Source organism: Pantherophis guttatus, chromosome 14 (genome assembly GCF_059756535.1).
Source record: "Pantherophis guttatus breed Tessera chromosome 14, ASM5975653v1, whole genome shotgun sequence".
Lineage (NCBI taxonomy): Eukaryota > Metazoa > Chordata > Lepidosauria > Squamata > Colubridae > Pantherophis > Pantherophis guttatus.
In genome coordinates this window covers 13,237,405-13,249,797 of record NC_142076.1, presented here as the reverse complement: position 1 = coordinate 13,249,797, position 12,393 = coordinate 13,237,405, and the positions used below count along the sequence as shown (strand labels likewise).

Genomic DNA, 12,393 nt, shown 5'->3' with positions numbered 1-12,393 from the left:
TATATATATATATATATATATATATATATATATATATATATACATACACACATACAGAGAGAGAGAGAGAGAGAGAGAGAGAGAGAGAGAGATTTTGAAAACATGCAAAAATGGGCAACTTTTATAATACAAAATATCCCCAGACCCTCAAAATTAAGTTCAGTATTCTCTGCCACAACACTTCCACTATGGATTTACAGGGTTTTCCTCTACTGTCTCTCTCTCTCTCTGTATATATATATAACATCTGCACAAATTCAAGAGATTTTTCCAGTGAGCATTAATTTGGATTTCAAATACTGCATTTCTAAAATATGAATTTGCTTTAATTATGGTTATCATGACAGAAATGGTCATACATCACTGTGAACAATGCCTTGATAGATCTATATGGAATATGCATGTCATATATTTTGAACCCATTCTCCCCTTCAGCAACATGAACAACATATGTTGACCAAGTATATGTGTCTGAGATGATCTCATCTTTCTACCCTAAAGGGATGAATCAGTGCACAAATACTCTTTTGTATACCGTAGGGTGATTTCTTACTCATCAAAAACACTTTTGGTATATAAATCAACTTCGCTTTCCCATTACTTCACTAGAGCTTGAGAAGAACAAGTCTCACTGCTGAGAAGTTAGAAATAGACCTAAATAAAAGTCTTCCTGGCAACTGCAGTAAAACAAACAAACAAACAAATACCCCAGGGACCTCTATCAAATTTGGCAGGATCAGTGTAATGCTGAGACAATTACTCCAAATGATTATTTTTACAAGTTCATTTTTTAAGGAAAGCATTTGTTGGCCCAGATATTTAATTGCAAGAGATATGCATATAGTGTTGATTTTAAGTAACGTATCTGCTTTGCCTATCTTCAACAGATAAAAATAACAATTTGGTAAGGTAACAGAAACTTGGGTTCTTAACATGCTTTAAGAAGGGAAGGGAAGAAGGAAACACTTTTTTAAAAAAAATTCCATTGCATTTTCTAGATTTTAATGTCCCATCATCAAAGACATAGAAATTATTAAAGTAAACTCTGATGCAAGTCTTTATATACTTTTGAGTTATGTAAAAAAAATTATAGTAGTATACAATAAGCAACTACATCTATGTTCTGGGTTCAAATTTTAATTCAACTAATAAATCAGTGTTGTATGGATCACTATAATAAATTGTATATTTACATTTAAGCCCATTCTTAAAGAGTTAATCGGAGCGAACACTGAATTTTTTAAAAGTCAGCCTTAACCATTATTTTCTCTAGAAAAACTAAAGTAATTATTCTCCATACAATCCCCCCCCCCCAATAAACTATAACAGACATTTTTGGATTAGTAGGACAAATTTAAATCTAGCATTATCTTAAATCTCTTTTTACATCTACATTAGCTATTCTGGTTTCAAGATTTTTAGCATATTAAGATAAAGTATGTATTATCTGAATGTACTGACTGGAAAGCCTTGGGACTGATACAAGGAATGTTGAAAAGGAATTACAGTTTTACACACATATCTTTCAATGTAGCTATTTCTTTTCAGAGAGCTTTTTTTTTACAAACTTAGAAATAATTACTTTCTTCTAACCAAGGTCATCACCTACAAATTAGCTAATGCTATTTTTATCCCAATGGAGTTACCATCAAACTTTGCCAGAACAATTTAAAGTGAAACAGGAAACACAAGACAAATGTTTTCCAAAGTGGGTATAAATAGTAAGATCAAAATGAAGATCCCTTTATGAAGCCATTCCAAAACTGAAGCAACAGTGACAATCCTTTAATCGCGCGTTCATTTTTTATTGTCTTTTCTAAGGCTTCCCAGAAGGAATGTCAATAAATACCAGATGAATTTATGGACAGATATTTTATTAAAATCATACAATCATCCATGAGGTAAACACTACGAGGCTACAACTGAGTAGCTGCTGGTTGAGTTGAGATGTCTTGTTCTTAGAAGAAGCTTGTTTTAGCTAACTTCCTACTGGCAAAACAAACAACTCTTTTCTGTAAAAACTGTTAAGTCAGTAATTTTGGGAGCTAAAGAGATTTTCAGACATGTTTGGGCTTCTACAAGCAAGACATAGCTCACTAGCAACAAATTAATTCAACTCTTCGTACTGTATATTGTAAATAGGTCATTTTGTAGATTGACAGCAATGCCCTGAAGTCACCTGGAATTTAGTTATTAGTTGTTTGTAGACGGCCTATTTCATTGACTGAAGGCAGACGAGACAATAATTTATCAACCATAAAATGACATCACAACCAATGCATATTAATAAGAAAGGCTCCTCCAAGAGAATCAATTCCAGAATAAAACTCTTAAGTCCACGATAACTCATCATCACTGGCCAAGTCTCCAACTACATAAAGTGGTTTATTTATTTGTTTCGCAATAAGAAGTACAGAGCACCAACAGCAAAAAATATTTTTCAGAGGAAATATGTTATATTTAACAGCAGAAAGCTTAAATTAGCTTATGTGAAAGTCCTAGTATTCTTTAACTCAGGGTTTAACTCGGGGTTTAACTCAGAATTTCCAAAACAATGAGTTTCTGAATCAGAGAGATATTACCAGATCCTTATTCTACAGTTTTGGGTGGCAAATTTTCAATTTTCTAAAAATGCATAAGTGACTTGTATAGATCCTTTCATGTTAATAAAAACAATGCCAGCTTCTCATTTCTACAAATAAAATTAGAATTGAATTGGGATCAGAGGCTGGCACTTACCAAAACATGCATACATAAGACCACTAATGACTATGCATGCTTCACTACAAGTCTAGCCAATATTCTGATTAGATCCACCTCTCTTAGCTTTCTCAATATATAGGTGAGTTCCTTTAGACTCTGTTAGTCATTAAATACATAAATACATCATAATGCATTGATTTTTCAATTCAGCCTCTTGCTTCCAACCCACAAGTGCATTTATATACAATGATAACTTGCAAACAAATTCTTCAGTAAAAAAAAATCTTATAATCATTGGGAAATCAACATTAGACACTCAAGAGTTATAATTTAAATCTTAGCAATTATAAACAAATCAGACAATTGAGCAAAACACTATAAATAAAGGAAATCTGAAGTAAAATTCACAGAATGATTGCAACAGAATTTGCAGAAGAACAGTTCAAAGTCTCCATGGAAACAAGATTATTTTCCTGCTATGAAACTCTTCTGTATATATTCAAGCACAGGACAGACAAACATAGGCAGTTATCACCAAAAGAGCGCCTGGTTCAGTGCAGGACATAGTTAGATCTAAATTCTCCTTCACATTTAATGTCCTCTTGAAAAAAATACAGAATAAGATGATAATTAAATATATTAAATGCAATACATTTGTTACCATGTTAGGAATGTCACATTTGTAAAAATTAACCGAGCTTGCAGAAATAGTGAAGCTGATTTGGTCAGAGAAAAAAAAAAGGATAGACTTAAAAAAAAAAAAAAAAGACTGAAATCCGTATATGGATAAAGAGGTTGAGGAAAGGTTTAAAATGATATTTATTTGATAGAAAGAAGGATGGAAAGCATGATTGTATGGATTCCCCCCCCCCCTTTAAATAAAAACTTTTTTTCTCTCTCTATTTCTTATTTTCTGTCTTTGCTTTTGTTTGTTTTGTATATTTTATTATACTGAAAAAAATCTAAGAAAAAAGAATGCCACATGTAGCAAAGGGTTTCAACCAGCTCTGGACTTAGCCTTCCCTCCTTCCGAGGTCCATAAAATTAGGACCCAGATTGCTGGAGGCAATATACTGACTCTGTAAACCGCTTAGAGAAAGGGTTGTAAAGCACTGTGAAGCGGTATATAAGTCTAAGTACTACTGCTGTTGCCATTGACTCAGCCTTCCATCCTTCCATGGTCCATAAAATTAGGACCCAGATTGCTGGAGGCAATATACTGACTCTGTACACAGCTTAGAGAAAGGGCTGTGTAAAGCACTGTGAAGCGGTATATAAGTTTAAGGGCTATTGCTATTGCTAGTTTCATTAAGTATTCCAGTGTACAGGTATTTAAAAAAAAAAAAAAACACCCTACAGAAGACATGTTTTAAGGAAGAAGGCCGTCTTTTGAAAAGACCCCAGGCGTGCCAATTTTCACCACACCGTTTCAAAGCAAGAACATTTTATCAAGTAACATTAACAGCACAGTTTGACAGAAGGCTTGGCATTCGCGCAAATGAAGTTATTCCTGCCTTAATGGAAATGCTGGCATAATTGCAACAGCCGAAGAGTTTTCTTTTGACTGCTTGCTTAGTGCAAAGAGACGCTGCCATTTCAAAATTGACCTTCCCCCCACCCCCAAAAAAAACCATGAAGTATCTTTTCAAATACATTTTAAAGAAGAAATTGTAGAATGAGTTTCCATCAGGTGTCCTAAAATAAAGACAAGTTTTGCTCTCTCTTTTTTTTTAACCACGAAAATGAAAGTGGAATTTATCTGGGAGAGGAAAGAAGCCTGGAGATTTTACTTACAGGGATAATGACATACTTTCAAAGTATGTAGACGCTGAGAAGCACAAAAACTATGGAGAAGAGAAATAATGGAATTCAAAGCGTTTTAAATAAACAGCAGATACCTCGAACCCGATGAATCATTCTGAATATACCAGGATGATGCAATTTAGAAAATAATGATCAATTCTGTCTTTGCTCAGAATGTTAAGATACAGACAATATTGTCTGTCCAGCCACAGAGAAATTCTCCCATGAAAAAAAAGGCATCATTGAAGGGCCACTCAAGTTTAAAGTCAAGCCCTGGAACCTTCCAATTAAAATGAAATTAAACCTTCCAATTAAAATGGTTTATTTAACTCTTTAACCGCTGGGCAAGGAGAACAGAGATCTATTAGAAACAGCAGGCCATAATAAATGTAAGTATTAAAGAGATATCAACCCTGACTGCTCTTTAGAAGGCCAGATCCTGAAGAGGAAACTCAAATACTTTGGCCACCTAATGAGAAGGAAGGACTCACTCACTGGAGAAGAGCCTAATGCTGGGAACGATTGAGGGCAAAAGAAGAAGGGGAGAAGTAGGGTTTTTCTTTGGTCAAGCCTTATCTGTTTTTGCAGCTGAAGATGAGAGACAAGTGAGGGCCGATGTGATATAGTAGTTATGGAGGCAAAGAAAGGACGCAGATTGAAGTTCTCCCTTGATGAAAGCATCCTGGATAATTCTGGGCAAGTCACTCACAGTCCATCTGACTTCAAAGGGTAATTGAAAAATTGGAAGAGGACATGATTTTGTTATTTATTTAATTATTTATTTAATTTATATGCTGCCCATCGCACACAAAAAGTCATTCTGGTTGGTAGGCTGCCTTGAGGGAAAGGGGTGATATAAATATGCAGTTAAGTAAATAAGGACAGCTTTATGGAAAAAGTTAAGAAAGTATCTGAAAAAGACTGACGATATGTACACTACTGAATTTTCAGGTTCACTGAAGAACAATGTTTCAAATTGGTGGGTTTTAAAAAGAAAGCAAACAAAAAAATAGGAACTAAACATAATTGTGACCTATCAAATGTGTTTATTGCAGGTTTAGGTCTTGAATAAAGTCTTTTACCAATATTTGTACTTGTTCTTATAGCACTGACACATATTATTTCTCTATCATACTTGTTGGAGGGCTTCTATTTATTTACTTATAATACTCTTATGCTACCTAGCTCAATCACAAACACTAGATTTTTATGTAGAATTCTAAAAAATAGAGACAGCGAGAGCAGAAACGCAAAATTCCCCAGGATTACTGCTTTCCTACGAACAACAGCATCATGTTGTTTAAACAGCTACTCATTCCCCCTTTCCGTTTTGAATCGAGTTCCCTCACAATTAAATGCTGGGGTTTTTTTGCTTAGAAAGAAGGAAGGAAATATGCTAGAATTGTACAGAACCATATATGACACATAACACGTATTTACATGGATTTCCTGTCTCTCTTCTTCAAAATCCCCCCCCAAACTAAATTATAAGGAGAATCTCATGCCACCAAAGGTGATTATAGATGCTCATTTGATAGAAAATAGGGCTATCAGTGGTGATTACAATAATGTTTCCATAATAAAAAAAAATTCTTAATTATTTGTTGTGTGGAACCAACTGGGGAGAAATGGCAATAATTTCCATGCTTCCTGGATTTATGTCAGTGGCCACTGTAGGATACCAAGTTTTGGGAAAGGCTTTTCAATTGCCCTGGTATCATCTTAGATTCTTATCTTTTTTTTTTTTTTTTAAATTTGATTTCTATGCTGCCCTTCTCCGGAGACTCAGGGCGGCTTACAATGTGCTCAGCAATAGCCTTCATCCTTTTGTATATTTATACAAAGTCAGCTTATTGCCCCCACAAACTGGGTCCTCAATTTACCTACCTTAGAAAGGATGGAAGGCTGAGTCAACCTTGAGCCTTGGTGAGATTCGAACCTGCAGTAATTGCAGGCAGCTGGTCTTAATAACCAGCTTAATAACAGGATGCCTTAGACCACTGTACTACCAAGGCTCTTGCTTGCTCTGTGGTGGCAAAAATACTTTAAAACATGTTTCTAAAATGCATTGTATCCAAACTTCGTCACTGCTATATCACATCCTACTATATCCAATGCTTGTCTGTCCTAGAGGCTTATTAATACAGTATTCATCTTGACATGCCACTATCTCCTATCTGTTCAAGATTTATTTGTTCATTTAAAACATTTACATAGCTGCTAGATAATAGGCTAGTAAAATGTTTTTGCAATGCCATCAGATCACACAGCTCAGCTTCATAGAATGCAGAAATGAAGATTACATCATGCAAAGAAGAGCTTCGGTCTGTTAATAATAGAATTTATTTGGAGGCACACAATCTAAAGAGAGATTACCCTGCTGCGTGAAAGAAACCTATTATTCCATCCGGAGATGCTGAAACTGGTTGAGCAACTATGACATTTGCTGGAAAACTACTTACTGAGTCCTTCCAGATAAAGAGATTACTCAGGATTGCTCAAACTGACTTCCCAACTTTTGAGCAGCACTTTAAAGATTCTGATAGAAGACTCTTTTAAATGAAATTAAAGCTAAAGATGACACAGCAGACAGGAGATTTATATACCTCTTGATTGTGAGTTAATTAGTTCCACTTCTTAGGACACAAACCTTACTGCTGATCCTAGACAGAATCCATAAACCGATACTTGAAGTTCTTTTCCAAACAGATAAGCTTATCAATTTCTCTCTCTCTCTTTTTTTTTTTAACAAATTATGGGACTTTCTATCAAGGAAACATTATTACTCACAAGTTTTACAAGGCCGATGTGAAAAAAACCCAGCATCCTTTCCTCAATTGGGGATGAGGAAGAGGGACATTCTAAAAATATTTTTCCGACAAGTCTTACGAATGTAACCTAAAAAGATTCTTGGTTTGACTGAGTGATAGAAACCAAAAATATTCAGCTTTTAAAAATTAACATTTTAGTTTTATTAACTAAGAGTACAATGGCTTCAAAGCTTATTGTACCTAGGCGTTAGTTCAATATCCCGCTTTCCTTCCAAAGCAGTAAACATAACATATAGATAGTACAAATCAGACCTGTTCTGTGAGCAGAAGGAATCTCTCTCTTTCTCTTTCTTTCTCTTTCTTTCTCTTTCTTTCCCTCTTTCTCTCTCTCTCTCTCACACACACACACAGAGTTCTTGTTTAAAATCTTCCCTCCTCCAGGCTGCTATTTGCCCTAAGGAAGATGATATTCCAATGACCTCATGGTGTGAGACAAATGTCTAAAAAATCTACTGCCACTCTCACTTTGATGTCGCATTTAAATGAGCTTTCCCCATAAGTGTTTTACAAACAAACCACATACCTCACATTTGCTTACCGAACATAACGTCAAGCTTCTCCATTCTGCCCAATCATAAATATCCAGCAATCTTCACGACAAGTTTATTCACAGCCCTATTTTATTTCTGCGTTTTATTTACTTGCCTCGGTTAAATATATTAAGTTGCAACCCATTTTTCACATGAAGGAAAAACAATCCAACTCATTGGAAGTTTATTTCCTGTTACTGTTTTCTGTTAGGTCATTTATAGGATGTCATGGCATTCTTAAAAGCCATTTTACAGAAAATGTCTGAAACTTCATTCATCCAATCGCTACACTCAAGCTTTTTTTTTAATACTTCAGGAAAAGGAACATCCTGAATTGAGTGATATCCTTTGGGGAAATACTAAACTGATCTCCAAATAAACAATGTTTTTATCCACACACAAAAAAGGTCTGGAAATTTACATGAAGATTGAATATTAATATCCATATGATTTTTTCTTTTTTTTTACTGTTAAAATTTGGACATCAAATTGCATTTCTAGTTATTTTGTTAAAGCAAGGGGACAGAGTCCCTAATAAATCTCACTAAAAGTGACAGAGATTTAGCTTAAGTGTTTACCAAAAGGAATGACTCTACAGAAATTCTTTTAAGAAGCCTGTGAAAATGTCAGCAGAGAGTTGATTTTAGAGGTCAGTTCTCTGGAGACCACTGGAGCTTGGCCTGTGGGTCTTTTCACATGCTTTAATATTTGAAATTTGTTCCTTGCAGACACTGACAGATGCCTAGGGAATGCTGGAATTGTGGGAACTGGCAGTCCTGAGGACAATGACAGGCTAAATGGGAAATAGCACATACAAGATCTGCCTCCACATTTCTTATAAGCTAAGAGACGTCATTGCTTAGATAAAAGACACAAATTGACAAAATGATTCACACGTCACAGTTTCCTCCCTGTCGATTTTTACCATACTGGACCCCAAGTGAATTTAATTTACAGTGAATTTCACTACATGTTGCGATTTTGTATTTATATCATGGAACAGCATTGATCAAAGAAGTATGGCTTAAATAACAATAATTTTAAAAAATCAAAACTTTAAAAACAACAGAACTGGATTTAAAAGATAGCCTTGCGTATCAAGTTATCAATTTGTTTGCAACAATTTTTGTTTTCCACATTTAAAGACCATGGGAAGAACTGTGTCTCCGTGGACTTGGGATTATAAAGGTTAAAAACAGTGATTTTTAAAATGAAAGCTGGAGAGTAAAGAATTTGAAGACTAACTGTAAGCAAAGCCACTTTCAAAATCAAAATCTCGGATCAGTACTAAAAGCTTTTTGATGAAAGACTTTAGAGGAATTATATTTTTGGAAGACTGGCCTCACCAACAGTTGATTTGTACTCAACTATATAAAACAACAACTAGCTCAGAGGCCAGAAAATGTCATGCTTCCTTTTAGACCACTTCTAATTTGTGCAGAATTCCCTATGGACTCTGGATAACTTAACATACTGCATTTCCTAAGTTCATGCTGAGAAGATAAATGAACTTGAAGCCTGCGTTTTTATGACAAAAACAAGGCAATGCCTCATGACACAATGAATTCCCGTTGGCAAGATATGCAAAATTGTTTTCACACTCTGTATTTCAAAGTAAGGCAGCAATGGAAAAAAATACATTGGATCAACCTCCATTAAAGAAGCCCAAAGGACAGAGCTGATCAATGAGTTGCTGCAATAATAGTTGATGTATTAAAATCAGGTCCAAAAAAAAAAAAAAAGCTGGGCTTCACACAATGTATTCCATCTGATACTTTTGTTGTTAGTTGCGAAGTTGTGTCTGACCCATCACGACCCCATGGACAACGTTCCTCCAGGTCTTCCTGTCCTCTACCATCCTCCGGAGTCCATTTAAGCTCACACCAACTGCTTCAGTAACTCCATCCAGCCACCTCGTTCTCTGCCGTCCCCTTCTTCTTTTGCCCTCCATCGTTCCCAGCATTATTAGGCTCTTCTCCAGTGAGTCCTTCCTTCTCATTAGGTGGTCAAAGTATTTGAGTTTCCTCTTCAGGATCTGGGCTTCTAAAGAGCGGTCAGGGTTGATCTCCTCTAGGACTGACTGGTTTGATCATCTTGCAGTCCATGGGACTCACAGGAGTCTTCTCCAGCACCATAGTTCAAAGGCCTCAATTCTTTGGCGCTCAGCCTTTCTTATGGTCCAACTTTCACAGCCATATATTGCAACTGGGAAAACCATCGCCTTGACTATACGCACTTTTGTTGGCAGGGTGATGTCTCTGCTTTTTAGTATGCTGTCTAACATTGCCATAGCTTTCCTCCCCAGGAGCAAACATCTTTTAATTTCTTGGCTGCAGTCCCCATCTGCAGTGATCTTGGAGCCCAGGAAAATAAAATCTGTCACTACCTCCATTTCTTGCCCATTTCTATTTGTATTGTTAAAGACATAAAGAGATTCCTGTCAGAATAGATTTTCAGTCAAATAGGAAGACTGAAATGAAAGAAGTAAATATTGAGTATAAAAAATGAGTTTTTTAAAAAAATTGGAACCTGTCACTATTTGACCTGTAGTTTTTAATCAAAATTTTTGTACACAAGCAATACTGCCAACATCATAAAGAATGGCTTTGAGGGTTTTTTTTTTTTTTTTTTGGTTTTTTGTCACCACCCCTCTCCCCCAATAATAAACTGTTGATTCTTAATATGAAGTGAAAAATCAAGTCACAACAAGCAAAGGATGAATAATCCATTTCAGGCTGCAAAAGAGATTATAATAAAACCTGCTTGAAAACTAGGATGAAAAGCTTACTGGAAGAAATCCAGAGAGTTTAGGATACATTGCCAATTATAAGCTATACATTCTAAGCAAACATTTTCAAGATCTGAATGGACTTGTTAGAACTTCTTTGAGCAAAGCCAACTTCCCTTTGCTGGAAGAGGACAAAGCCAAGGAATATTAGAAATACTGCAGTTATAAGCAAATTGGTTCCCTCTGCTTAGTTAGACTTCCCAATAAGCTATGCAGGACTATTGTTTTAATGGTTCATTCTCAAGTAAATATTGACTCCTTAAAAACAGGCTCTAGAACTATATTATCTTTGGTGTTATCTGAGAAGATGAAGATAACTGAATGAGGACTGCATTAAAATGTTTTCAATGGGACATAAATAAAATCATGGTCCCACAATCTAAAACAGTTACTACATCACATGCACTACTGCTATCTGACTTTAATGAAAGCATCAGCCACACTGGTGCAGACTACTGTCTCACCACTGTTGAGCTGACACAGAAACGGAAGTTTATTACTCCTCTTTAACACATCATTTCCAATTCTCTGGAAATTTCTTTCACAGCTACCTCCATGAGATACATTAAAAAGGTAGTTAAAGAAACAGAATTAAATTCACTATTAGGAATAGGCAAAGTTGGAAGATCTGACGTCATGGAGATTTCCAATACAAACCCTGATATTTCATAGGAAATCACCAGATAAGCATGCAACAGTAAAAGACCACATAGGCAAGTGTGTGTTTTCCCAAACAGATGTGAAGAATGAAGACCACACCAAATGGAAACATATTCAGTTTTCAGACTAGACATGCCCTGATTAAACCTCCTGTTTTTCTTGCCAAAAGAAACAGTGAAGGAAGACATGAAAACAAACATCCGTTAAGTTCTATAAATGACCAATGAAACGAACATTCCAAAACTGGATATTAAAATATAGGGAGTGTTCATTAGCTGAGCGTTGCCTAAATGAGTAATTAATACATTATATATAAGCACTGGAGGATCGCTGCATCTGGAAATCCCCCCATGTTTATGACAGAGTAACGTGACCCATTTTCTGCAACATCATAGAACACTGAGCCATTGATCTTGGAAATGGGCATAAACCCAAAGAATGGCTGACTTAGATCAAAATATTAAGCATGGCATCAGCCATACGGCGTACTTACCACTCTTCCTTTCATTGAGAGGAGGTAAATATTGGTCTGGTTGCAAAGAGAGTTCTTGAAATTCGTGGGCCACTGCTTCACTGTGAGGACTAGGCACAAGGCGTGGTAATAATGCCAAATCATCTTCCGGGTCCACTGTCCCCTTATGTTCCATTGTGGTCTAGCAACTAGAGATAGTGACAACAGAAAATGACTTATTGGCAAAGCTGTTCACAAAGAATAATTACAAATATTCAGCTACTTCAACCAGATCCAGGAGAATCTCTTCAGTTTAAGAGCCAGCACTCTTCATGATTTGCACCATGTATTTTTCTACTCTTGTATGCAGATAGTAAATGGCTGTAAATTCTGTTTCTCCAGCTCAAACAATCTCAGCCACTTAAAAATATGTTCTTGCTTCGAAAATGCTCCGCTCATTTTTATGACTAAAATCAATCCTGTGGACGCTAGCCCATGTCCTCTGCCTTGCTTGTACATGTGGACAAACTCTATCCCCAAACTCCATGTTTGTGGCTATGGGTTTCAGTTTTTTGAGGCTTACAATCTTAATGGGTAGGAGAATCCATTTCTGTGATGAACTTATTA

General features: G+C 35.9%; 1 protein-coding gene across 1 annotated transcript in view; it reads right to left on the bottom strand.

Annotated features, from left to right (window-relative positions):
* MRTFB (myocardin related transcription factor B) overlaps window positions 1-12,393 on the bottom strand; it is a 76,123-nt gene that overhangs the window by 42,211 nt on the left and 21,519 nt on the right. Inside the window, exon 3 of the mRNA XM_034430258.3 lies at window positions 11,809-11,975. Within this exon, the coding sequence (XP_034286149.2) occupies window positions 11,809-11,962 (154 nt within the window). The 5' untranslated portion in view covers window positions 11,963-11,975. The remainder of the gene's footprint in view (window positions 1-11,808; window positions 11,976-12,393) is intronic.